The sequence below is a fragment of the Eptatretus burgeri genome, chromosome 7, assembly GCF_056783735.1.
Source record: "Eptatretus burgeri isolate ZD-2024b chromosome 7, Ebu_testis_v1, whole genome shotgun sequence".
NCBI classification, from domain to species: Eukaryota; Metazoa; Chordata; class Myxini; order Myxiniformes; family Myxinidae; genus Eptatretus; species Eptatretus burgeri.
The window spans coordinates 29,470,068-29,496,017 of record NC_140967.1 but is presented as its reverse complement, the minus strand read 5'-3'; the positions used below and the strand labels follow the sequence as shown (position 1 = coordinate 29,496,017).

The window sequence follows — 25,950 nt, the reverse complement described above, 5'->3', positions numbered from 1 at the left end:
ATGAGGATTAACAAACTTATATTCCCTAAGCGTGTGCAATATGTTTGTGAAGTTCCCCCTTGATCTGACCAGCCGTTCTGGAGAAGATGTTTGAAGGTTTTAGGGTAAATTCAATATGGCCACCAAACCATGTGACCTATCAATTAGAAATTAACTAACTTCTGAAAGGATGTCTTGGGGAAAGTGTATGTGAAATTTTGCCTCAAACTGTCCTGCCGTTCTGGAGAAGAAGATTTTTTAAAATTTATTAATTTTCAATCCAAGGTGGCTGACGAACCATGTGACCTATGACATAAATGTACATTCTGCCTCAAATCCTCCAGTGAATATGTGTGTGAAGTTTCGTGTTAATCGGATGAGGTGTGTTTTTTCTATCCAAGATGGCCACCAAACCATGTGACTTGTGACGTCATAATTTTTACTATGTATGCAGACATGATGGAAGATGATAGTTGCAAATTTTTGCTTCTTAGGTTATGTGATTCCAGAGAAAACATTATTTAATATTTTTCTTGAATCCAACATGGCTGCCAAACCATGTGACCTATCAATTAGAAAATATCAAAAGGCACCAGTTCACCACTTGCTTGATATGTGTACCAAATTTCGTAAATATATCTTGAGGGGATTTGTAGTTAAGCTCCGGAAACGAAATGTGATGGACGGAACCCATTTCTATATCCCCCGCCAACTTCGTTGGTTGGCGGGGGATCAAAAAAAACTCAACACCAAATTCAAGTTGGTTTAGGAGGGCCTTGACCACAGAGGAAAACTAGAACGGGCACTCATAGAGCGCATACCTTCGCCACCACTACTTTTTTTGTTCTTGGTATGAGTGTGGGGAACTGGTTTGATGCTGGTTTCATGCAAATCGAATAAGAATTGACTGAGTTATGCCGAAAACCGCATATTTTTCAAGGGCGTGACCCCCCCCCCTGACATTTTACCCCAACCGGTGACATGTGTTATGACGTCATTGTGTCACAAGATTGGGCATTGAATTCTGAACATTTTGGTGCTGGGTTCATGTAAAGCGGACAAGAATTGACCGTGTTATGACAAAAACCGCATATTTTTCAAGGTCGTGACCCCCCTGACCTTTGACCCCTAACGCTAACAAGAGTAGAGTATGGGCGTCATTGTGTCATATTGCATATCACAAGATGAGGCGTTGAATTCTGAACATTTTGGCGTTAGTTGCATGCAAATTGAATAAAAATTGACCGTGTTATCGTAAACAGACGATTTTGACCTTTTCGTGACCTTGACCTTGACCTTGACCTTTGACCCGAACGATCCCAAAATCTAATCACCAATCATCCCACCAAATTTCATGCAATTCGGTTTAATACTTTTGAGTTATACGAATCACATAATTACAAATAAATAAATAAATACACGCCGACCAAAACATAACCTTTCGCAGAATGCGAAGGTAAATATCAACCACCATCAAATATATTGTTGCGGATTCGCGCCCGCCGGCGTGCGAACGGCCACGTAACTCGAATCGCGGAACGTCGCCCACCGGACGGACAATCCAGTCGTGACCCTCTCGGACTAACGCCGGGAACCAGTCACGGGTGGACCTTTCGGTCTCACCGCGATCGAGCCAATCGGCCCCCGCGTGGGATAGGGTTGCTCGCCAAATTCGACCTACCTAAGTACCCACACGGAGGGTAGACCGGGCGATCGCACCTCGCCGCAGGTCGACTTCGGACACGGGCCACTTAAGCGACCCGTTCCGTACTATCGGGATAACCGAGCGGTGTTATTCGTCGGCCTCGACAGTTCGATTAATTATCGGGCGTCTTAGCCCACGACCAACCCTTTACGTGAAGCAAGATGGGGATTCAATGAAAGAAATGACGAAGCGAAGCGGGAAAACAGTTCAACAATAAGCACATTTATTTCGGGATGAACGGAAAGCACACATATACAATTCCACCAAAAGCACATGTAAAAGAAGAAGACAAAAAGCAAATGAAACAATGCAGATCTATCCGACTACCGGGCACTCGGCAACACTTATAGAATTTTACTTCACAGACGGCGCCGACAACACACATTCCCAAAGCAAAAGAAAAGAGAACCACCCTCCAGGATGAGGGGGTAGGCGGGCCTGGGGCCGAGACCGTGTCGGGCCTACCCGTCTGATGATGAGACGCGAAGTGGCGGTGGTGCCTCAACTCCGCGGGCCTCGCGGACAGTGTCTGGTAGGGGGTGGGAAGGGGGCCCCCTTTTGTCGCACTATCTCAGCGCGGGGGGAAACAGGAGGGGGTTGCTGATGCTCGGGGAAAGGAGGATTTCACAAAATCTTGGGTCCCGCGACGAGCGTCTCCACCCCGACCTCGGTCGCGCCGCCGGCCTCTCCCTCCGCAGTTCCCCGAATCCGACGCGAGCACCCCCTCAACCGCCTTCGCCGCTGCCGCCGCCTCTCCACAGCTCCGTCCTCTTCACTCCGACTCCGCGAACTCCCAACTGCCAACTGCCAACTGCGAACTGCTTCTCCGAACTCCAAAACTCAACTCCCTCCACTTCCAACTGCACTCTCGACTGACGAACGCAGTCGTTTTTATAAGCCCCGTGGCTTCGCTCTTTCATCTTTGACCCTCTGCCTCCGACCTTTCACCTCGCTCCCCATTGGCCCGAGGAAAAGTGGGCGTGAATGCTTTTTGATCCATGAATTTGCATATAGCGACCGCCCTCCAACGCCCTGGAGGCGGGGCCAAACCGCCCCTCGCTCACCGATTGGACGGAACAAAAGTGGGCATGAGTCGTTTTTGATCAGTTTTTCTGCGGTAAGTCCGCGATGCTTTTGAACACGCTGCTCGGTGCGCGCCCTACACGAGTCCAGCATCGGTGCCCACGAGTGGCGCGAGATGACGGTGATGCGATGGTGGCGAGTTGTGACGGTAAAGGTCGTGGCGGTTGTGGTGAAGCGGCGTTGTGGTTGGTGGTTGTTGTTGTGATGGCTGTTGAGACGTGGTTGGTGGTGGTAATAATGGCGGCTGGTCCAAAATAAAGATAGTAAAAGAAAAACGGCTATCCTGAAGAGTCGCAGCCCTCATGAATGACATTTATTCACTCTGGACAACGGGTTTGGGCCTAACTACACATATACTTACTGAGATATCTCACCGAAGGGACCTGAATGGTGGTTTGTGAATTTCGTCAACCACAACACTACCCCCTCCCCTTTTTACAGACTCGTCCCGAGTCGTCAAATTTTCGTGTGCCATCATGTGTAGTTTTCCCCTAGTACATTTTACCTACGGATCCCTGAGTGCGACATTCATGGTATTCGTGTCCCCAAAATAAATAACCTAAGGGCTGAGTAACTACCTAAACAAACTCACTCACACGGACGACTTAAATAAAATTGCCGGCGCTAAGACAAACATGCCGGGGGCGCACTCATATGTACAGTACATCTTAACCTTAACTTACAAATTTTACACTAAACCATGGCCCAGGATCACTGAACTCTGCAAAAAGAAAGCAGTTAGCAGGGAGCCAGGCTGCTCGCATGCAGTCTCTGGCTCAAACAATGCAGGTGACAGGGAACGTGGCCGGCTACTCACACGCAGTCCAAGGCCTTCCCTTTTGAACTGAACGCAGTGAACCACAACGGTGCATGGGCCGCACAAACGTAGTCTCCGTGCCAGCTCAAGTGGCACACGCAATGAACACACGAATGGATGGATGAATGGTTTGAACTGAACGCAGTGAACCACAACGGTGCATGGGCTGCACAAATGCAGTCTCCGTGCCAGCTCGAGTAGCACACGCAATGAACACAACGAATGGATGGATGAACACAAACACGGTGCACGGGCCGCCACTGCAGGCCCGTGTTGTAGCTGCCAACAGGGCAGTTCTTGTAGCTTGCAAACTGTTGCCTTGATCCTGGCGCACATGGCAATGAACAGGGGGGGGGGGGCAAAGCAGAAATTGAACGGGGCTGGTGAACAGGGGCAGTGGGCATGGCATGGCAAAGGCAGCAGGCAAACACAGCCAGCAGAAGAAGGCCGCTGCAGGCAAACACAGCCGGCAGAGGAACTGGCCGGCACAGGCCTTGAAGAAAAACAGCCAGCAGATGAAGTGGCCGGCACAGGCCTTGAAGCAAAACACGGCCAGCCGATGGCACAGGCCTTGCAGCAAAACAACCGCTGCCGATGAAGTTGGCCGGCCTCCGCCTTGAAGCAAAACACGGCCAGCCGATGAAGTTGGCCAGCCTTTGCCGTTCAGTGGAGGTTGGTGGAGGGAGTGCGGTGGTGCTGGCCACTTGGAAGGCGGGCTCGGACCTACCTACCTGTCTCCCTCCCACCTATCGCCTTTGCCTGTCATTGTCTATACCCACTCCCTTAATTTGTCAAACCCCAATTTAGCCCCAACTTTTTTTATTTTATTTTTATGTTTACTTCCCCACTATAAATCGTCCCCTAACCCCCTTTATCGTCTTTGTTCGGCTAACCTATCCTGTCACCTAGCCTACTCCCAACCCCTACGTTCCCTTCCCGGAGGGGAATAAGGGAGAGCTAACGTCCTGTGTCGAGGCCCAACGAAGCCTCAGGATGGCCTCCCCAGAGTTCGACGATCTAACCCAAAGTGGGTCCAGCGGCCCACAACGAGAGCGAGGGGATGGATGGTGCGGAGGGGTACACTTCCTATCTACCCTAACCATTTAACTGTTAAACTACCCCGGGGCTTTCAACAAGCGCCTCGCGCTTAAGCTATTGGTTCTAACAACCCAGATTCCCGTCGCCTGTGTTGGTGTCCTCACAATTTCGGGCCTCGCCCCCCCAATTTTCTCTCCGTGCCCTCACACGGTCTCACGGCTGGGACACGTGGCTCCCTTTGGCAGGCACGACCCACTGCCGATTCTCCAGCTATGGCACCCCCGGGCACTACACTGCCTCCGAGCCTACCAGCTCCCTAACACCGGGGAGTGCCCCCCATGGCACCTCCCCTGAAACGCACACGTGGCAGGCTGGCTTCCCAGGCCCCTTTCCGAGGGTCACCCGTGCCCACAACTCTGCCCACGCGGCTAACGGCGCCCCGGGCCCCCGCACCAAGCAGGCGCACCCGTGCCCACTACGCTATCCCGGCTCCCCATGGGCCCTTGGCCTACCACGGCCGACTAGCCTGGTGCCCGGGGTACCCACTCAGCGATACTCACTTTTCGCAGCCACGCTCCCAGCCCGTCAACAGGGCTCCTGCACCCCTCCAAACGGGTTTCGAGCCTACACTCACACCAACAACAAAACAACCTCCATTTTTCAATTTGACTAACCCCCTAACTCACTTTATACTGACCCCGGGGTCCCTTGGGCGGGAGTCACTCCTCCCCCCAATCACTCATCACACCATGCATTCCCCATTCGCTCCATTCACACAGACTCACTGGCCTCACCCACTCACCATGTACTCACCTCACAACTCTTCAACACACACACCGCTGAACTCTGCCATCCTTCTAACTACATCCCCTAACTAACTCGTGCTCCCACGTTCTCCCTTAAACTACAGCACGTTCCTTTTAACACTACGTAGCTAAACTACGTCCCCTCTACACATTCACTGTCTGTCACTGTCTCCGAAATAAATCATTTTATTTCCAAACCTAAATCTGGCTACAATCCCTCTAACTAATCCATTCCACGGGCCCCATGAGGACTTACCCCTGCCCCATGGAGCCGGTCTAGCTATGCTAACCCTTCCCCCTAACTAGTTTCCATCCTATGCCCCGGTCAAGGGGGTCTTCCACCCCTTGCCCAGGAATCCTGTGCACCCGAAAGTGAGGCTTTTTTTTTTTTTCATGCGCAGCACCAGCGCGGCCACTCGCAGCTCGTGCCCACTACTCTATCCCGTGACGTCATGCAGCTGCACGTGTACCTCGTCCCTCCTTGGACGGTACCATCCGGCAGGGATACCCCTCCTGCCAGATTCCAACCCCACGTGCAGCCATGACGTCACCGTGCGCATAAAAATAAAAAACAAGCCCCACGTCTCGAGGGGTTCCCCATGCGAACACATGTGCTTTGCCCGTTGGAGCTTAACACACACGATCGCGTGGAGAACCCGTCCGGTCCAAATCCGTAATCCTGCCTAAACTTTGTCCGTCCGCGGGATCGGCAAATCCACCGCGTGCGTTTCCGGACCGGGACTTCATTCCCGCAAGCGAGCACGTGGCGGTCTCGTGCGTTGCACAGCACCAACCTCGTGCTCACTGCTGGGTGAACCCGGCACGGTCCCCGAAACAACTACAGCCGCTACCCGGCTTTCTTTCTTCTGTCGCCTTCGTCGTCGCCTCCATTCCACCCACGCACACCTGCGTGTTACGACGCTCACAGTCCATTCCATCACATTCACCCCGGGAGACGCGGCTGCGTGCTCCCGCATGCCCACCGACATCTCCCTTACATACCGCTCTCTCACACACACGGTCTCCCTTGCACTCGGCCGTTCACTCACGCGTGCCTCACTACTCACACAAACCATACTACTCACACACGCGGGGGCACTCATCCGCGGTGCCTCATCCACACACCGTCCCTCACACACGCGGGGGCACTCACCCGCGGTGCCTCATCCACACACCGTCCTTCACTCACACACGCAGGGGCACTCACCCGCGGTGCCTCATCCACACTGGCCGTTTCATCCACACACACGGCCTCTTCCACACACGGTGCCTCATCCACACACGGCGTGCTGGGAAGCACGTACTCCGGCACCATCGCCACCACACCACTCACACACGGGGTCGCTTCCACACACGGGGACGCACTCACACCTTGCACCACACACACAGGGACAACCACCCTGGGGATTCGTGTCCCCACAAGGGTCTCCGGGGCCTCTATACCCCCCAAGCTTTCCGTGCACCCGTCCACAGCACTCGTCCCCTCAACCTCGCAAAACACGACCGAACCCACCTGGTCGTGACTCGCCTCAAGGGGGCATACTCCCTCCCCTCGTTCCTGGAGGAGGCTATCCAGCTGCTCGCACTGGGTCCCTACACGCTCCGCCAGCTCACCCCCATTATCCTCCACTACCTCCGTGTGTGTGTGTGCGTCACTTACCCCGTCTTCATCGTGCAGTCTTCCCTCTATCGTTCCCTTCTCCCGTGTCTCTGCCAACTCAGTCACCTCTTCACCCTTTACCTCCCTTGTCTCAACTATTATTTCCGTTGTCGTCACCTCGTGTCTCGTCTCACACGTTTTGGTCTCCCCATTTAATTTTTCCCTTTCGGTCATCGTCACGACCCTCGCCCAACACGCCCCCCGAATTATTTTTTCACCCGCCTCCACCGCGGGCCTGTCAGCCGTTGCACGCCCTTCCAGCTCGTTTGCTCCCACACGTGGAGTCGCCATTCTTATCTCCCTGGTCACGGCCTTCATGCCCGCCTGCAGGCATCGGCCCATGTTCTGCGTCTCACCCCGCAGCTTTTTCATTTCCTCCTTCATGTTTGCTTCCATTCCGTTTATTTGCTGTGTATTCGTATCCATCTTTTCGTTCATTCCTTTCATTTCGTTTGTCATTGCCGCCAGCATGGCGCATAGCTGGGCCATGTCGGGTGCGCTTGAGTGAGCCGTTTCGGCAGGGGTTGGGGAAGGGTTTTGGTGGAGAGGGGGAGGGGAGGTGTCATACACCGCGGCCGCTGCCGCACCCATTTCGGGCTCTGGGTTCAGTTGGGCGAGTTCGTTTTCCTGTACAACCAACATTTCCTGCACGGGGATTTCATCCTGAGCCGTGGATCCTACACATTCTACATCCATTTCTAATACCCCCGGCTCTCGCTCGCCTTGAGACGCCATCTTGCTTCTCTTAAAGGGTTAATTTGAATCGCTCGTAATTTGGAGAGAATCGGGGGTCGCTTCTCTCACCCCTGGACCGATTCCCATGAATTTAGCCGGAGACAGGAGAGCCCGTTTTCCCGTTCTCCGTTACCAGTGCCGTGAGGAGGGCGATGGGTTTGTATCCCACTTCTGACACCAGTGTTGCGGATTCGCGCCCGCCGGCGTGCGAACGGCCACGTAACTCGAATCGCGGCACGTCGCCCACCGGACAGACAATCCAGTCGTGACCCTCTCGGACTAACGCCGGGAACCAGTCACGGGTGGACCTTTCGGTCTCACCGCGATCGAGCCAATCGGCCCCCGCGTGGGATAGGGTTGCTCGCCAAATTCGACCTACCTAAGTACCCACACGGAGGGTAGACCTGGCGATCGCACATCGCCGCAGGTCGACTTCGGACACGGGCCACTTAAGCGACCCGTTCCGTACTATCAGGATAACCGAGCGGTGTTATTCGTCGGCCTCGACGGTTCGATTAATTATCGGGCGTCTTAGCCCACGACCAACCCTTTACGTGAAGCAAGATGGGGATTCAATGAAAGAAATGACGAAGCGAAGCGGGAAAACAGTTCAACAATAAGCACATTTATTTCGCGATGAACGGAAAGCACACATCTACAATTCCACCAAAAGCACATGTAAAAGAAGAAGACAAAAAGCAAATGCAACAATGCAGATCTATCCGACTACCGGGCACTCGGCAACACTTATACAATTTTACTTCACAGACGGCGCCGACAACACACATTCCCAAAGCAAAAGAAAAGAGAACCACCCTCCAGGATGAGGGGGTAGGCGGGCCTGGGGCCGAGACCGTGTCGGGCCTACCCGTCTGATGATGAGACGCGAAGTGGCGGTGGTGCCTCAACTCCGCGGGCCTCGCGGACAGTGTCTGGTAGGGGGTGGGAAGGGGGCCCCCTTTTGTCGCACTATCTCAGCGCGGGGGGAAACAGGAGGGGGTTGCTGATGCTCGGGGAAAGGAGGATTTCACAAAATCTTGGGTCCCGCGACGAGCGTCTCCACCCCGACCTCGGTCGCGCCGCCGGCCTCTCCCTCCGCAGTTCCCAGAATCCGACGCGAGCACCCCCTCAACCGCCTTCGCCGCCGCCGCCTCTCCACAGCTCCGTCCTCTTCACTCCGACTCCGCGAACTCCCAACTGCCAACTGCCAACTGCGAACTGCTTCTCCGAACTCCAAAACTCAACTCCCTCCACTTCCAACTGCACTCTCGACTGACGAACGCAGTCGTTTTTATAAGCCCCGTGGCTTCGCTCTTTCATCTTTGACCCTCTGCCTCCGACCTTTCACCTCGCTCCCCATTGGCCCGAGGAAAAGTGGGCGTGAATGCTTTTTGATCCATGAATTTGCATATAGCGACCGCCCTCCAACGCCCTGGAGGCGGGGCCAAACCGCCCCTCGCTCACCGATTGGACGGAACAAAAGTGGGCGTGAGTCGTTTTTGATCCGTTTTTCTGTGGTAAGTCCGCGATGCTTTTGAACACGCTGCTCGGTGCGCGCCCTACACGAGTCCAGCATCGGTGCCCACGAGTGGCGCGAGATGACGGTGATGCGATGGTGGCGAGTTGTGACGGTAAAGGTCGTGGCGGTTGTGGTGAAGCGGCGTTGTGGTTGGTGGTTGTTGTTGTGATGGCTGTTGAGACGTGGTTGGTGGTGGTAATAATGACGGCTGGTCCAAAATAAAGATAGTAAAAGAAAAACGGCTATCCTGAAGAGTCGCAGCCCTCATGAATGACATTTATTCCCTCTAGACAACGGGTTTGGGCCTAACTACACATATACTTACCGAGATATCTCACCTAAGGGACCTGAATGGTGGTTTGTGAATTTCGTCAACCACAACAATATGTTCATGGCTGTTATGTAAATATAAAGACACAATGTTTCTGGTGACTGACGTTACATCAATACATATTAATTTCATCAAGGGTGTGTTTTGTTTTTTTAATCAAGTAAATAAAATCAGCTGATTTTTGTATTTGTTTGATAACCTTTCAAAAGACACTAAATCATATACAAGTTAATCATTCAGATATATGGCCTTGTAGAAACATAGGATGCAAGTCGTTTGTCAATGCTGTTGTTCATACGATAACAATATATGCATAATTTGGCAGTCATTTTGACATCCAAAATTTTTTGGCAGTCTGTGCTTTATTAATAAAATCACATTGTGTGACGTTTGGGAGGATATGCACTGACAACACTTGTACAGTGGTAGCTTGTTGGTGAGGATACTGGACTAGCATTCCCAAAGATTGTGGTTTCGCCAATCCAACTGAAGGGGCAGTATTAAAGATTCAGGAAGTCGAGTTGGCTCAGGAGACCTGCTACGCCACTGGTTGATTGTCAGGGAAAACACACCTGGCTCGTTAACAACCTTCACGGTGGGATTATCCACCTGCACCACCTGGTCTGGTGTCCACGTGATGCTAGTGAACTTTGGTAGTGTCTTTATGGTCTCTGCCGACTTTCTCAAAAGATAAATTTTCGCAGTCGTTTTTTGTCGTGTTACTGTTGTTTTGTTGTCTCCGTGTTCACTGTGTTTCTAGTTCGATTTTGTTTTAAAACTTGTGCCAATTTTTGAGTATTCAGACTTTTCATATTGGGTTCTGAAATGAGATGGAACCTTGGTGCGAATGGGGGAAGAGAGAATGGCAAAGAGAGCAGGTAGGTTGAGAAGGCAAGGTAGGAGGAAAAGAGGTAGAGTGCGATTGAGATGGGAGGATTGTGTGAGGAGGGATATCCATAAGGTAGGTGTGGTTGGAGAGTGGAGAGAGTGGGTTATACGTCATGTGAATGGTGGTACATGCCATACAGCTCGCTTCAAGTGTGGCGCTGGTGGAAGATATATTTACCTCTGCCACCGAAGGTGAAGGAGGTTATATTTTCACCCCTCTGTGTGTGTGTGTGCAGGATATTACAAAAAATTGTGGACGGATCTGGATGAAATTTGGTGGGCAGGTTGGGTGTGTGACAAGGACGAACAGATTAGGTTTTGGTGAAGATCTGGATTCGACTACTTGAATTTTTAAGTGATTCTTCACCATTGAGAGATAGGGCTAAACTAATATATGTAGCACGGTATCTCAAAAAAGTTGTGGAATGATTCAGATTAAACTTGGTGGACAGGTTGAGTGTGAGACCAATGACAAATTGATTTGATTTTGGTGAAGATTCGAATCTGGATATGATAATTATTTAATTTTTTTAAAGTGATTCTTCACCATTGAGAGATGGGGCCAAAAACAATATATAGCATTATATTTCAAAAATATACTGGGCCCCATATGTTTTCGTGGATCAAGCATTACGTGGTGGAGGTATGCGCTCTACCGAGTGCCCTTCTAGTTTATTTAGAACAGTGTTATTTGCGTGACTCTTGTAAGATGTGTTTTGTGCGCCCACGAAAAAACCATGAAAACGCGAAGCACATGGCCACGAATGCAGAAGTGAGTCATGCATGTGGCTCATGGAAGATATGCTTTTGCGTACGTACAGCAGCTGCTGCTCTATGCGTGGCTGGTGGAAGATATGTTTTCGAACTGTTATGTGCGCAGCTCATGGAATTTTTTTTCTTTTTTTGCCCGTGAAAAACAGTGAATATAGAAGCAAGTCACATTTTATAAACCACGAATATGTGGGGTCCACAAATAGTGAAGGTCGGGGTCCTCCAGTATTGTCTTTGGCCCAATCTCTCTCTCAGTGGTGAAGAATCACTTAAATGATAGAATCTGGAGCTACATTCGGACCTTAACCAAACTCGAATCGGGTTGTTCTTGTCACACACCAAACTCATCCACCAAGTTTTGTCCAAATCCATCCATAACGGTTTGAGATATCCTGCTCACAGACAAACGAATGAACAAACAGGGGTGAAAACGTAACCTTCGTCCACCGTTGGTGACGGAGTCAATGAATGTGGAGTTGGGGGAGGGGGGTGGGAAGGGAAACTGGGGTCAAAAACACCTCTATGTCTTCTATTACAGGCAAACCTGAAGCACCTTTTCACTTTTCCACAGGTAGAATCAGGTTTCACAAATATTTTGACTGCTAAGTCTTGCAGAACACACAAACCCACCTCATCCAAAAGGTTCCTGAATGCTGCAGCACGTTCATCTACCATTTCCAAGCTCAGTGGAAGCAGCTTCAGTTTATCCATTATCTGGAAACATTTTTTTTTTTGCAATGACCAGGGATCCTGAAGGAACTTTCAATTAGATGATGTTACCACAATACATTATACGTTACTTAATAGATACAACAAGGCAAAAGAGCCTAAAGGAAGTTCACCATGTAATCTTCTGGAAGATTATGGAAATAAAACCCAAGTATTTTCCAAACAATCAATGTTGATCTCCAGTGTAATTAGATCGTCTTACATCGCAGCTGGTTTAACTGATCCGTCGCACATTTTCACCAACAATTATTCGCCGTGCTGCTGAAACAGTTTTCGTACAACTCACATCAATTGCTCGATCCACTTGCCCCGCATGATATTCATCAAAGAATGTAATGAGGTCAAGTAGCAGGTAGAAAGTAGTACTCAGTGCTTTGTCCGTGCCTACGTGCAGGGTGCGATACCTGCTTACAAACCGCAGAAACATCAGCACACCAAATGCACATTATCACGACCATATTTGATGGCTGGATGGATCAAACAGGCACGTTGATGAACAAGGACTTTCAAGTACGAGCAAGTTTCACTGTACTCTTGTTCTATTTTTTTTTTCTTACATCATTTTAGGCTCATGGAGAAACTTATAAATATATTGCATGCAAAACCATGACAATAGTAGAAAATGGACGCATCAACAGTGTACATGTTTATATGCTCAGGGAATAACAAACATGCAAACCCATTTTCAGCACGATGGGCTAATTTAACATGCCAGCGATATCACACAGCACGCTTCTGTGCAAGCTGCGTGACATTGTTTATCAGAAAACCCTTGTGTTAAAAAGAAGAAGTATGAAAAGACAATTGAGCACCTGTCAGCAATCTCCAATGCAGCTGTTTTCAGGCGGTCACGGTTAGAGTGTGGTGCACCAGGTGCAGCCACGAGAGGGCTGAGCAATCGACTCATTAACTCCAAAACCTTGTCCACATTCTAGAACAAAATGCAAATACAGTGCAAAGAAACTAGTGTTACAAATCTTTTTCTGTGCTTTTTATTCTTGTTTATTGCAATTGTCACAAACAAATCAACAACTACTTCACCCACGATTCCCAACAAGAGCCATTTACACAACACATACACAAAAGAAAGGGGAAGGAGGTAAGTAAAGGAAAACAAAAGGAAGGGAGAGGAAAGGCAACACAATGGAGAGGAAAAGGAAGGGCAACAGAAAGGAGAGAGATAGGAGAGGAAAGGCGAAGCGAGAGGAGAGGAAAAGCGAAGGGAGAGGAGAGGAAAGGCGAAGGGAGAGGAGAGGAAAGGCGGAGGGAGAGGAGAGGAAAGGCGAAGGGAGAGGAGAGGAAAGGCGGAGGGAGAGGAGAGGAAAGGCGAAGGGAGAGGAGAGGAAAGGCGGAGGGAGAGGAGAGGAAAGGCGAAGGGAGAGGAGAGGAAAGGCGAAGGGAGAGGAGAGGAAAGGCGAAGGGAGAGGAGAGGAAAGGCGAAGGGAGAGGAGAGGAAAGGCGAAGGGAGAGGAGAGGAAAGGCGAAGGGAGAGGAGAGGAAAGGCGAAGGGAGAGGAGAGGAAAGGCGAAGGGAGAGGAGAGGAAAGGCGAAGGGAGAGGAGAGGAAAGGCGAAGGGAGAGGAGAGGAAAGGCGAAGGGAGAGGAGAGGAAAGGCGAAGGGAGAGGAGAGGAAAGGCGAAGGGAGAGGAGAGGAAAGGCGAAGGGAGAGGAGAGGAAAGGCGAAGGGAGAGGAGAGGAAAGGCGAAGGGAGAGGAGAGGAAAGGCGAAGGGAGAGGAGAGGAAAGGCGAAGGGAGAGGAGAGGAAAGGCGGAGGGAGAGGAGAGGAAAGGCGAAGGGAGAGGAGAGGAAAGGGGGAGGGAGAGGAGAGGAAAGGCGGAGGGAGAGGAGAGGAAAGGCGAAGGGAGAGGAGAAGAAAGGCGAAGGGAGAGGAGAGAGAAAGGCGAAGGGAGAGGAGAGGAAAGGCGAAGGGAGAGGAGAGGAAAGGCGAAGGGAGAGGAGAGGAAAGGCGAAGGGAGAGGAGAGGAAAGGCGAAGGGAGAGGAGAGGAAAGGCGGAGGGAGAGGAGAGGAAAGGCGAAGGGAGAGGAGAGGAAAGGCGGAGGGAGAGGAGAGGAAAGGCGGAGGGAGAGGGAGAGGAAAGGCGGAGGGAGAGGAGAGGAAAGGCGAAGGGAGAGGAGAGGAAAGGCGGAGGGAGAGGAGAGGAAAGGCGGAGGGAGAGGAGAGGAAAGGCGGAGGGAGAGGAAAGGCGAAGGGAGAGGAGAGGAAAGGCGGAGGGAAAGGAGAGGAAAGGCGGAGGGAGAGGAGCGGAAAGGCGGAGGGAGAGGAGAGGAAAGGCGGAGGGAGAGGAGAGGAAAGGCGAAGGGAGCGGAGAGGAAAGGCGAAGGGAGAGGAGAGGAAAGGCGAAGGGAGAGGAGAGGAAAGGCGAAGGGAGAGGAGAGGAAAGGCGAAGGGAGAGGAGAGGAAAGGCGGAGGGAGAGGAGAGGAAAGGCGAAGGGAGAGGAGAGGAAAGGCGGAGGGAGAGGAGAGGAAAGGCGGAGGGAGAGGAGAGGAAAGGCGGAGGGAGAGGTGTGGAAAGGCGGAGCGAGAGGTGAGGAAAGGCGGAGGGAGAGGAGAGGAAAGGCGGAGGGAGAGGAGAGGAAAGGCGGAGGGAGAGGAGAGGAAAGGCGGAGGGAGAGGAGAGGAAAGGCGGAGGGAGAGGAGAGGAAAGGCAGAGGGAGAGGAGCGGAAAGGCGAAGGGAGAGGAGAGGAAAGGCGAAGGGAGAGGAGAGGAAAGGCGGAGGGAGAGGAGAGGAAGGGCGGAGGGAGAGGAGAGGAAAGGCGGAGGGAGAGGAGAGGAAAGGCGGAGGGAGAGGAGAGAAAAGGCGGAGGGAGAGGAGAGGAAAGGCGGAGGGAGAGGAGAGGAAAGGCGGAGGGGAGAGGAGAGGAAAGGCGGAGGGGAGAGGAGAGGAAAGGCGGAGGGGAGAGGAGAGGAAAGGCGGAGGGGAGAGGAGAGGAAAGGCGGAGGGGAGAGGAGAGGAAAGGCGGAGGGAGAGGAGAGGAAAGGCGGAGGGGAGAGGAGAGTAAAGGCGGAGGGGAGAGGAGAGGAAAGGCGGAGGGGAGAGGAGAGGAAAGGCGGAGGGGAGAGGAGAGGAAAGGCGGAGGGGAGAGGAGAGGAAAGGCGGAGGGGAGAGGAGAGTAAAGGCGGAGGGGAGAGGAGAGGAAAGGCGGAGGGGAGAGGAGAGGAAAGGCGGAGGGGAGAGGAGAGGAAAGGCGGAGGGGAGAGGAGAGGAAAGGCGGAGGGGAGAGGAGAGGAAAGGCGGAGGGGAGAGGAGAGGAAAGGCGGAGGGGAGAGGAGAGGAAAGGCGGAGGGGAGAGGAGAGGAAAGGCGGAGGGGAGAGGAGAGGAAAGGCGGAGGGGAGAGGAGAGGAAAGGCGGAGGGGAGAGGAGAGGAAAGGCGGAGGGGAGAGGAGAGGAAAGGCGGAGGGGAGAGGAGAGGAAAGGCGGAGGGGAGAGGAGAGGAAAGGCGGAGGGGAGAGGAGAGGAAAGGCGGAGGGGAGAGGAGAGCAAAGGCGGAGGGGAGAGGAGAGGGGAGAGGAGAGGAAAGGCGGAGGGGAGAGGAGGGGAAAGGCGGAGGGAGAGGAGAGGAAAGGCGGAGGGAGAGGAGAGGAAAGGCGGAGGGAGAGGAGAGGAAAGGCGGAGGGAGAGGAGAGGAAAGGCGGAGGGAGAAGAGAGGAAAGGCGGAGGGAGAAGAGAGGAAAGGCGGAGGGAGAAGAGAGGAAAGGCGGAGGGAGAGGAGAGGAAAGGCGGAGGGAGAAGAGAGGAAAAGGCGGAGGGAGAAGAGAGGAAAGGCGGAGGGAGAGGAGAGGAAAGGCGGAGGGAGAAGAGAGGAAAGGCGGAGGGAGAAGAGAGAAAAGGCGGAGGGAGAAGAGAGAAAAGGCGGAGGGAGAAGAGAGGAAAGGCGGAGGGAGAGGAGAGGAAAGGCGGAGGGAGAGGAGAGGAAAGGCGGAGGGAGAGGAGAGGAAAGGCGGAGGGAGAGGAGAGGAAAGGCGGAGGGAGAGGAGAGGAAAGGCGGAGGGAGAGGAGAGGAAAGGCGGAGGGAGAGGAGAGGAGAGGAAAGGAAAAGCAATGGAAAAGGGGGTGGGACGCAAGGGAATTAGGAAGGGGGCAGGACACTGTTGAAGCAGAAAGAAGGTGGGATAATCGAGAAAATGAAAAGTATAACCAATTAATTTTAATTATTGCTGTGATATAATTTACAATTATTGACGAAGTTTAAATAATCCAAGTCAAATGGCATTTAAATAATCACAAAATCATTTTATCGGGTCACGATGTGCACAGGGCCAAGTCTCCCCAATTCGACATGAATGTCGATGAAATGCTTTGCATGAAGTTGTGCTTTTCCTATGTTGGTAAGGCGAGTGCTTGCCACCTGGGCATGGTTTGCTCTGTGCTATCCGGAGAGTGGACATTCTCCTTTGAACATTAGTGGAGAATGGTATGCAACCCGGCGGCCGTGCGCTCTGGCAAGCATGTACTCTATACACGTACATGGTATATACTGTCATTGACTGAACCACACATACCGACAACTGAAAATCATTTACCATTTATTTTAAACCCCATTTTATATCAATGTTGATTCAACGATTATTTTCCAAACACCGTGAACAAGTCATTATAAACTCAAGTCGCAAGTCTCCAGACACCAAGTCCCAAGTCAATTTTGTCAAGTCAACTCGAGTCCCTAACTGTGGCACATACCTCCACCAGGCTGAACAGTTTATGTTTTGTATCCCACTGATAGGCTAGATCTGCATCAGGACCTGAACCAAAATCTAATCAGTTTGTTATTGTCACCCGACCCAACTCATCCACCAAGTTTTGTACAAATCTGTCCACAACTTTTTGAAATAGTGCGATATATCATTTTGGCCCTATTTCTCAATGGTGAAAAATCACTTAAAATATTCTCGTATCCGGATCCAGATCTTACACCAAAATCGAATCGTCACACACCAAACCTGTCCACCAACGTTCGTCTGAATCCTTTGAAAACTTTTTGAGACCCCCTTTTGAAAACCAAAAAACCCGTAGACGTCCTTAATGAGGGCAGATGCGGTCAATAAACCTTTGTGAGGCACCAGATGTGAAGCTTGTGGCATTGTTTCATAAAAATCATGTGTTTGGTTCAAGAGGTAATCAAGTTTGGGTCGGTGAGGATGATCGGCACACGAAGCCGTTCCACTGGGGCTCTAAGCTTTGGTATGGAGTGCCGCTCGCAGATTGCCTAGCGTGCGTTTGTCCCGCTACGAGAGAAGCGCCATTTTGTGCACATCTGCACATGCGAATAGGAGCGCCTCGATTTCAGTTCTACAAGGACCAGCTCTGCGCCAAGCTAAGTCGAAGAACATTCGAAAGGAGGGTTTTTTTCTTTTCATTTTGTGTTCCCGTTGTCTGTATTTGAGTCTGTGTGAGAGGCGCCTCGACTTTAGGATTTAATATTCAATTATTATCATCATGACTTTTTTTTCTAATCATTGTCCATTGAAAATATTCATTTATTTTCATTAAATGTATTCCTTTTAAGAAACTGTAACCATGTATGTGTAGTGGGGTTCGAGTATACCCCCCCTTCCCCCTTGTGCTGTGCTCCTCCTAGGTGGATCGCCCCTCCACCATTGCGCCCCCTTCCCACACGCGCATTAATCTCCGAGCCTCGGTTGTAAGCCTGTAAGGGAGAAGCTTTGCCATCCGTCTAGTTAGGGGTTAGACCCACTGGACACGAATATATATATATATATATATATATATATATATATATATATATATATATATATATATATATATATATATATATAATTTCAGCAAAGAAGCTATTACAGAACATGCATCTATTTTTGATTTTGTGAGAAGTTGTTTGAAAGAAGAGATGTAACTACAAACAACAATAGGTTTTGTTTTAAGCCGGGAAGATCATCAACAGAAGTGGTTTTTATTTTGAGGCAATGCCAAGAGAAGTACAGTATTTGGCAAAGCCAAAGAATCTGTTTCATGTTTTCATTGATCTCGAAAGAATACGATCGAGTACCAAGAGCAGTTGGTGAATGGGCTCTCATAAAGTAACTTGTTTTAGAATAAATGGTAGAAGTAGTAAATGGAATATATAAAAATAAATCAATCAAGAACTATGGCAAAGACCAACTTGGGATGCACTAAAATGTTTAAATGAAGGTGGGATTACACCAGGGATAAGTTTAAAGTCCTATACTGTTTGTCAAAGGCTGACAGAATGCACACTCACCTCTAAGCTGTCTCGTCAGAGTTTGAATCCCGACGCAGCTATAAACTGTCATCCACTGTTTCACAGGCAGGGCGATTCATCAATGTGTCCATCGGATGCACTTTAAACTGGGAATCCCATCTGCCGGCATTAATTGGTGGATATTTAAGACCCCACGGTGTCTTTTGCAAAGAGTACATGAGCTATCGCTGGCACCCGTGGGTGTGTGCATCGTCTTTTTTTTCTCAGAGATGGCTGAATGGATCGTCGTGAAACTTTCAGAGGTTCATCAGTGAGTGCCAGGGAGTGTATTAGTCAAAAATACATTTGAAAAAAAAAAAAGTTCGATTTTTTAAAATTTAATTGCTCTATCGTGCCCAAGCCTTTGTGGCTATGTCAAAGGGAATATTAAATGATCTCTGACCCCATTCCTTAGTGGGTGTAGGGAAGTATTTTAGACACCTCCCCCCCCCCCCACAAAAAAATTTGGTTTCTTAAAAATGGCAACAGGATTAGAACAGCACCAGGCAATGCCAGGTAATCCTGCTGGTACTGTCCATACTAGTCCCCAGGGAAAGCATTCAAAACACACAAGGAACCCTCAGTTAAGTATTTCATTCGTAATGGTCTTTAGTCAGGGCCCTGCCCCTCGTATCAGGGTAGGAAGAAAATGCATCCCCGTTGTGATTTCCCACCTTCTTGAGACTTCTTCATTTATCCATCCATCCCTCTATCCATCCATCCATATCTCTCACCCTTTCCCCCTCAACCTCCCAAACCCAGTACATTCCTGTAAACCGTCCTCTTCGTTTAAATACATTTCAAATACAGTACTTTCCGTCCTCGATCCCTTCAAACCCTTTTCCCAATTCTATTCCCACCCCGACATCTTGCCACACCATAACCATACCGACACCATAATTACACAGACACCCATTCAGGGCCGACATTAGCGCTGCGCAACTGAAAACTACAACGTGCTGCGATTCCAATGGCAAGCAAGGCAAGTAATGGAGACCAAGCCACAATGTCAGGCTGCGGAAAAGGAGGACCAATGGGAGGCGACGCAGCAGGCAGGGGTCAAAGCATACTCCGGCAACCTCTGCTCCCCAAAGAAGCCTCATCTGAGCGCTAATTATAAGCCGGTGCGCACTGGAGTAAAATATGGCCATTGATAACAATAAAGATACACAGACAGACAAGGGGTGAAGAGATTAAAAAAATTATAAAACATAGGATTAGTCATCCCGAACTTTGACGTAATGCACAAAGTAACAAATCAATTTATGGTTAAATTGGATTTAACTGGAAGGGCTCTCTTTGACGTTTGCCAGATATGCCTCCACCCACACAATGTGACCACTCCTTGGCTTTTTTCACAAGATCTTGGCTATTCGTTGTTCACCTTGGTGTCTTGGTTTTCTATAGGTTTTCTTGGCACATAGGTTTTCTATTAATTATCATTGCTTTTCCGAAACCTTGTGAATTATTGGCTTTTTTCATTGGCTCACCTTGGCATTTATGAAAATGAGGAGTGGTCACACTGCACCCACATCATTACATCATTATACATACTTATACCAAGTTTTATTTAAATCCCTGAACCCAGATTCAAAATATTAAATAATTTTGGCTGCCAGATCATGCGTCCGATCAGATCAAAATTTACTAGATCCCATCGAAATTTACGAGAAAACATGTATTCCCCATGACTACTAGATCATAACTGACGTTTCATGTCGATTGATAAAGCGGTTCAAGAGAAATATATTTTTTTTTTTAAGATTTTCGTTCAATCCAATATGGCTGCCAGACCATGTGACTCATTAATTATTCGTGAAAACCTTGGTATCCCCAAGGCTTGGGGAACATGTGGGTGAAGTTTTCCCTCGATCTGTCAAGCCATTCTGGAGAAGAATGTTTTTAAAAGTTTATTCTTTAAAAAAAAAAAAAATCATCGCTGCCAAACCATGTGACCTATGGCGTAATAGGTGGAAAACTTTTTTGTTCCTCATGGATGGGTGATCATACCTGAAAAGTTTCGACTCGATCTGTTCAGCCATTTCGGAGAAGAGGATTTTTGAAGGTTTTTATGGTGAAACAATATGGCTGCCGAACTATGTGACCGATGATGTCATCAATCCCCCCCCCCCCCCGGTACAATTTAGCCCAAGATGACCCTCAAAATTGTCATACTGATCGGATAGTGTTTGACTTATGCAATTATGACGTCACAACGAAACCACCAATGACATCAAAAAAATCACTTGTTTCCCATGGGGAGTACTTGACATGTGCCAAGTTTTAATTTTTTCCATGGAGCGGTTTTGGAGATCCAGAGGTCCAATGTTTTTCTTTTTTACCAACATGGCTGCCACACAACATGACCTACGACGTCATAATTATCACAAAAACATTCTACATGAGTAGTCGCACCTCTGGTGAAAATTTCATGTCAATCGGATAAGCAGTTGCAGAGAAAACAGAGAAAATGAGCACGGACGGACATACGTATGGACAACCCGAAAACATAATGCCTCCGGCGACTTTGGCGGCAGAGGTATAAAAATGTTATGGTTTTGCTAGGCACGTCAAATTGCGCTTAAGGACGCAATGCTAAAATTGGTCTGAGTGCGGACACACTGACATACGCACGCCCAAACACGAATGCGCATGCACACTCATACCAACTACAATACCCTCTCACATCTCTTCAGGAATGGGAGAGGCTCAAGACTGTCCTCAAAGGTGACCGTCTTGGAGGTTGAGTAGAAAGAGAAGAATGAAAACTTACCCCCGCCAAGTCGTATAGCTTGACAGCTTCTTCAAACAAGCCCTTATTCTCAGCTACAGCGGCAATAGAGCAGACTGTGTCCTTGATGTCTGGGCAAAATTTATCAACAGCGCCGGACTGGTTTGAGAAAAAATACAAACAAAAAATGAAATAAGCATCAGGGAGCCATCCACTTGGATCGACTTTAAATGAAGAGGGGAAAAAAATGTGCAGTTTGTGTGATAATTACCCTTCTGGTCCCATCTTGTTCCAACCTGCCCAGCAGCATATCAAACTACAACATGCGTACACGGCAGATTGAAAGGGGGGAGGGGGGGGGGGGAAGAAACATCAACGAATGTTTAAACTTAAAAACTTGTTTATCTCCCAACCAGCATTGTTTGGCCGAGTTGCAGCTCACCTCTCGCGTTTCCATCACAAGTTCCGCCACACAGCATAAGAACATGCTTTCCCCTTGCCCATTCTTTTCAGACCTGCCACAGATGCAGACAGCCAAGATCAAGCAATCAGCAATGCAATGCCTCACCAGAGTACATTTTACATATATATATATATATATATATATATATATATATATATATATATATATATATATATATATATATATATATATATATATATATATATATATATATACATACACATATACACAACAGATCTGAGAATCAATGCAGATTCCCTCACTCGCTTACTTTTAATAGCAGCAGGGTATATAGATTGTTACATCTGAGAATGAACGATCTGTATTAAAAGTAGACCTGCATGCGCACACACACTGACACATAAATAGATTACCAAAACCTCTCCTATCCCTTCAAGAATGGTAAAAGCTAATTACATGGGCCTGTTATTATGGCCCCTTCTGTCTTCCTTGAATGCTGACTAAATAGCATAATTATAAGCAAAAAAAAAAAACACGTAAGAAAGCTAAAACATCACAAGGTAGAGCACATACCTGTGCCCGGCTGAACAGTTTGGGCCAAATTAACGAAAAGCGTTTAAGAGTTAGACGCGTGTACAATTACTAATCGTGCGATGATCACCCATTCAAAGTTAGTTGTCAATCGCACTTAGTTGACGCGCACAACTAAGTTGGCTGTTTATCTTCCTTCGTAAATTGCTAGACATGCAATTAGCTGCACGCCTACAATAACGTTTTTGTCAGCGACTAAGAGTTAGGAGGACTCAGCAAGAGGCTTGCTAAGCTCCTTTCGTAAACTTGGCCCTTCATCTTTTGTTTCCCACTGATAGGCCGGATCTGCATCCAGACCTCAAACAAAATCTTATCAGCTTGTTCTCACCAAACACCTAACCTGTCCACCAAATTTCGTCCGAATCAGACCTTAACTTTTTGAGATATTCTTTTCACAGGCAAACAGACAGGGGTGAAAACACAACCTCCGTCCACCTTTGTAACAGGATCAAATGAAATATTGAATACTGTAATACCCCGGTTTACATCGGGGATGGGTTCTTGAAAGTTGCGCCGAATATTGAAATAACGTAAATCAAATCAATTTTTGTCATAATAATTAACGGAATAAGGAGGGGGGAGGGGTACGTTTGAAACATAGCCACTTCACCAATTATACCTCGCTTTTTATCATCGACATCACCCCTTTTTTTAGTTAATGGCAGTTATATTCAAAAACAAATATTAAGAAAAATAAAAACAACAATTACTTCTTCCTCGTCTCCTCTTCTCTTTATAATGGGTGAGGTCCGATGGCACCAAGCTTCTGCCCTGCCTTGACCATGATACTCCTCCACCTCCTTCTGTCCTCAGCCAACTCTACACTCTCCAACCACCCCACCTTACCGATATCCCTCCTCACACAATCTTCCCATCTCAACCATGGTGTACCTCTTTTCCTTCTACCTTGCTCCCTCAACCTATCTGCTCTCGTTGCCATTCTCTCTTCCCCCATCCGCACCAAGTGTCCAGCCCATCCCAGCCGGCACACCACCAATCTCCCTGTCAAACCCATCTACACCCCAATCTCCCCCCCCCCCTGTCATTCCACGAAAAAAAAAAAACCTACACTAGCCCAATCAGACATATTCAAACAAAAATAAAGAACATATTTAAGAGTTTGCATTTATATTGTTGCGAATCTGGAAGCCATGAGCACACAACATACAGGTCCTATAGCTCAGTTATTTTGGTAAGTAAATGTGGATAGATAGCTTCCCGTCCCTTGTCTAATGGGTGATTAAATGTAAATGCGCTGCGTAGTTATTTTGATAGTCAGGGTTTTCTTTTATTTAACAACACCAACGATAATACCACCGATGACAACACCACCGATGACAACACCAACGATGACAACACCAACGAAAACCCTCTGCTCCCGGCATTCTCTGAGCACTCGCTGAAATGCGGGTGGTGTTCAGAATGCATTCGCGAACTGAATTCCATTCCCTAATATGGACATGAATCGGCTCGCATGGGCACTAGAAGAAATGGGATGCGACAGCCCCCACCCAACGCTGAGTGAACTGAATTCCATTCCCTAATATGGACATGCATCGGCTCGCTTGGGGACTCCAAGAAATGGGATGTGACAGCCCCCACCGACGGCGAACGAGTCACGCCGGAAGCGAGCCACACCCGTAAGGGATAAGAAGGGAACGGAGAGACAGAAGTTGGTTCTTTTGCGCTTCTTGGTTGGCTGTTCTTTGCTCTCTTGGGTTCTTGTTCTTGGTTGGTGGTTGTTCGGAAGGTGGTTGGTGGTTCTTCGGGGGAATCGACGCAGCGGATTGTGAAGGATCGGCGCCTCGTCTCACCAGCGCGTGTTCTGGAGCGTGAGAGGATCCGCCGGAGCTCAGGAAGCTGATCGTGGCTCGCGGTGGTTGGATTCAGCTCGCCCTCGCTGGTGCCCGGTACAAACAGCTCGAAGACCACATGAGGTGGACAGGTCCGAGGCAGAATCTGGTCTTCAGCTCGTCCTTTCCATCCGAGCTGGAGGCCTTAATAAAGACCGTTTTTGGTCCGATTATTTTGGGTGTGTGCGTGTGTGTGTTTGTGGTGCCAGTCCAATAAGTAGGAAATTGTATAAGTGCCGTGCTGTACATACGTGCTTATTAATATTCGGATAACTGCTCTTTTGTGTTCCCCTCCCTGCTATGCCCATTGTTAATAAATATTCCCCATTTGTGAAATGAATCCGCTCGCTCGTGTCCTTTCCTCCATTGGCTTAGCGTGCTGCGTGTTGGGAAATTAGCCAGGCTGTTTCCGCTGTAACGGGAAATTTGGACCGACGGATCTCGGCGATAAACCGCTCGGGTCGCACACGGTTTGAGTACGCTAAGCGGCTCGTTCCGTACGGGTGCCGTCGAGGGTGTGGAGACTCGGTAAATCGCCACGTGGATCGCTAGGTATTTTGAAAATTGGCAAATAACCCTGCACCACGTGGTAGAAATATTGACCCTTCACAGTCCGAAAGGGACCGTACTTTTCCGGAGTTTTCCGAAAAGGTACGATCTAAATTCCGGGTGATCGGTCGAGCCGACTCTGCTGCTCCATCAAGCAGTCGTGCTCGCAGCCGATATCCGGCCCCGCAACAATATTACCTTCGGTATCTCTTCCGGAAGCAGTCAAACCAGCCAAGATGTGCAATGAACTGCCATTTTCATAGAGGGTACGCACCCTGGTCGGAGGCAGAAATAATAACCCAGCAACAACACACATTCGCCAGCATCAATTTGACGAATAACATCCGATTTTCCTTCTAAGGTTTTATAATGTTTCTTAGCCACTCCACAGAAAAGCACATTTTTTTATGTGCAACACAAAGTAGTTTTTTTTCAGCGATTTTGCGATCTCCAGATTTGGTAATTTGGTGATTTATTCTGGCATCTTTATCAGTCCTGTATGTTCTGAAAATGCTCGAGAATAAAAGGTATGGCTTCTAAAACGATGCAAGTGTTATTTTTGGGGGATTTTTTGCATACACACTCTCGACTCGTGGAAGAGCTAGCGCACTGAACGGATCAGGACGTAACAGACAAAAACAGGACGCAAAACACACACACTTGAGTGAAACAAAATGGATAAATAAGGAAACTTCAAAGAGGGAAAACTGGTAAGTTGGAAGGAGGAGGGATTTGGGTGGGGTTAACGAGGGTAGAAAAGATCATGATTTTGGATTGGGAATGACCTGAGATGGTGTTGAACAGCCGTCTTAAAGACCTTGTGAGCACTGCAGAAACCTGGGGATGGGGGATGTGGGACAAAGCAGTGAAAGAGCAGAGGGTGGAAGACCAGAAAGGAGACCATAAAAGACAGAGAGACCACCAATCTATCTGCGATGGTGAAGTGAAGCCAATAGACTCAGCTTCAGCACGACGCGGAAGATTCCAATAATCTTGAAGGCCTTGGTTTTCACGGCGTCAAGTTGAGTAAGATGTGAGGCATTGTAGACAGGGGAGAGCAGTACTCAGTCAAGATGCGGATGAAGGCCTTGTAGGTGGATAGGAGTTCAGGTGCTCCAAGGAAGGACTTTATATGATGGAGGATGCCAGTCTGTAGCTGGCTTTGGAGGCCAATGTTGAAATGTGGTTTGTCCAAGAAATATCATGGTGATAGTTGGATCCAGGAGTTTGAATGACTGAACCTCCTCAATAGGATTGTTTAAAAAGTAGATGGGGGATTTGCCAGATGGTCCTTTTGGAGAGAGGTCGTGAGAGTGTGAGATTTGTCAGTATTGAAAGAGATATTCCAAGTGCTCGACCATCTTGTGGTTTTATCAAGGTCTGCAGAGAGGAAAGCAGCTGCAGCCACCTGTCTGAGGGATATCACGGCAGAGGGAGGAGTTATCAGCAAATATATAAAGAGGATTTTCCAGTCAGATAGATAATTGATGAAGATCAGGA

General features: G+C 49.0%; 3 protein-coding genes across 7 annotated transcripts in view; 1 reads left to right on the top strand and 2 right to left on the bottom strand.

The window, feature by feature from the left end:
• Window positions 1-11,956, bottom strand: part of LOC147022917 (uncharacterized) — a 395,784-nt gene extending 383,828 nt beyond the window's left edge. Inside the window, exon 1 of the mRNA XM_085887895.1 lies at window positions 1,282-11,956. Coding sequence (XP_085744021.1) covers window positions 6,528-7,823 — 1,296 coding nt within the window. The 5' untranslated portion in view covers window positions 7,824-11,956 and the 3' untranslated portion in view covers window positions 1,282-6,527. The remainder of the gene's footprint in view (window positions 1-1,281) is intronic.
• The window catches only part of NUP93 (nucleoporin 93), a 67,135-nt gene that overhangs the window by 5,327 nt on the left and 35,858 nt on the right, over window positions 1-25,950 (bottom strand). For 4 of the 5 annotated variants that reach the window (XM_085887879.1, XM_085887880.1, XM_085887883.1 and 1 more), the window contains exons 16-21: window positions 21,476-21,548; window positions 21,305-21,349; window positions 21,076-21,192; window positions 12,874-12,992; window positions 12,348-12,465; window positions 11,963-12,046 (exon numbers count right to left, since the gene is read on the bottom strand). In XM_085887879.1, the coding sequence (XP_085744005.1) occupies window positions 11,963-12,046; window positions 12,348-12,465; window positions 12,874-12,992; window positions 21,076-21,192; window positions 21,305-21,349; window positions 21,476-21,548 (556 nt within the window). The remainder of the gene's footprint in view (window positions 1-11,962; window positions 12,047-12,347; window positions 12,466-12,873; window positions 12,993-21,075; window positions 21,193-21,304; window positions 21,350-21,475; window positions 21,549-25,950) is intronic. The other variant, XM_085887884.1, reaches the window with a different exon arrangement.
• The window catches only part of LOC147022916 (palmitoyltransferase ZDHHC7-like), a 44,930-nt gene that overhangs the window by 18,393 nt on the left and 587 nt on the right, over window positions 1-25,950 (top strand). The gene's annotated exons all lie outside the window — the stretch shown is intronic.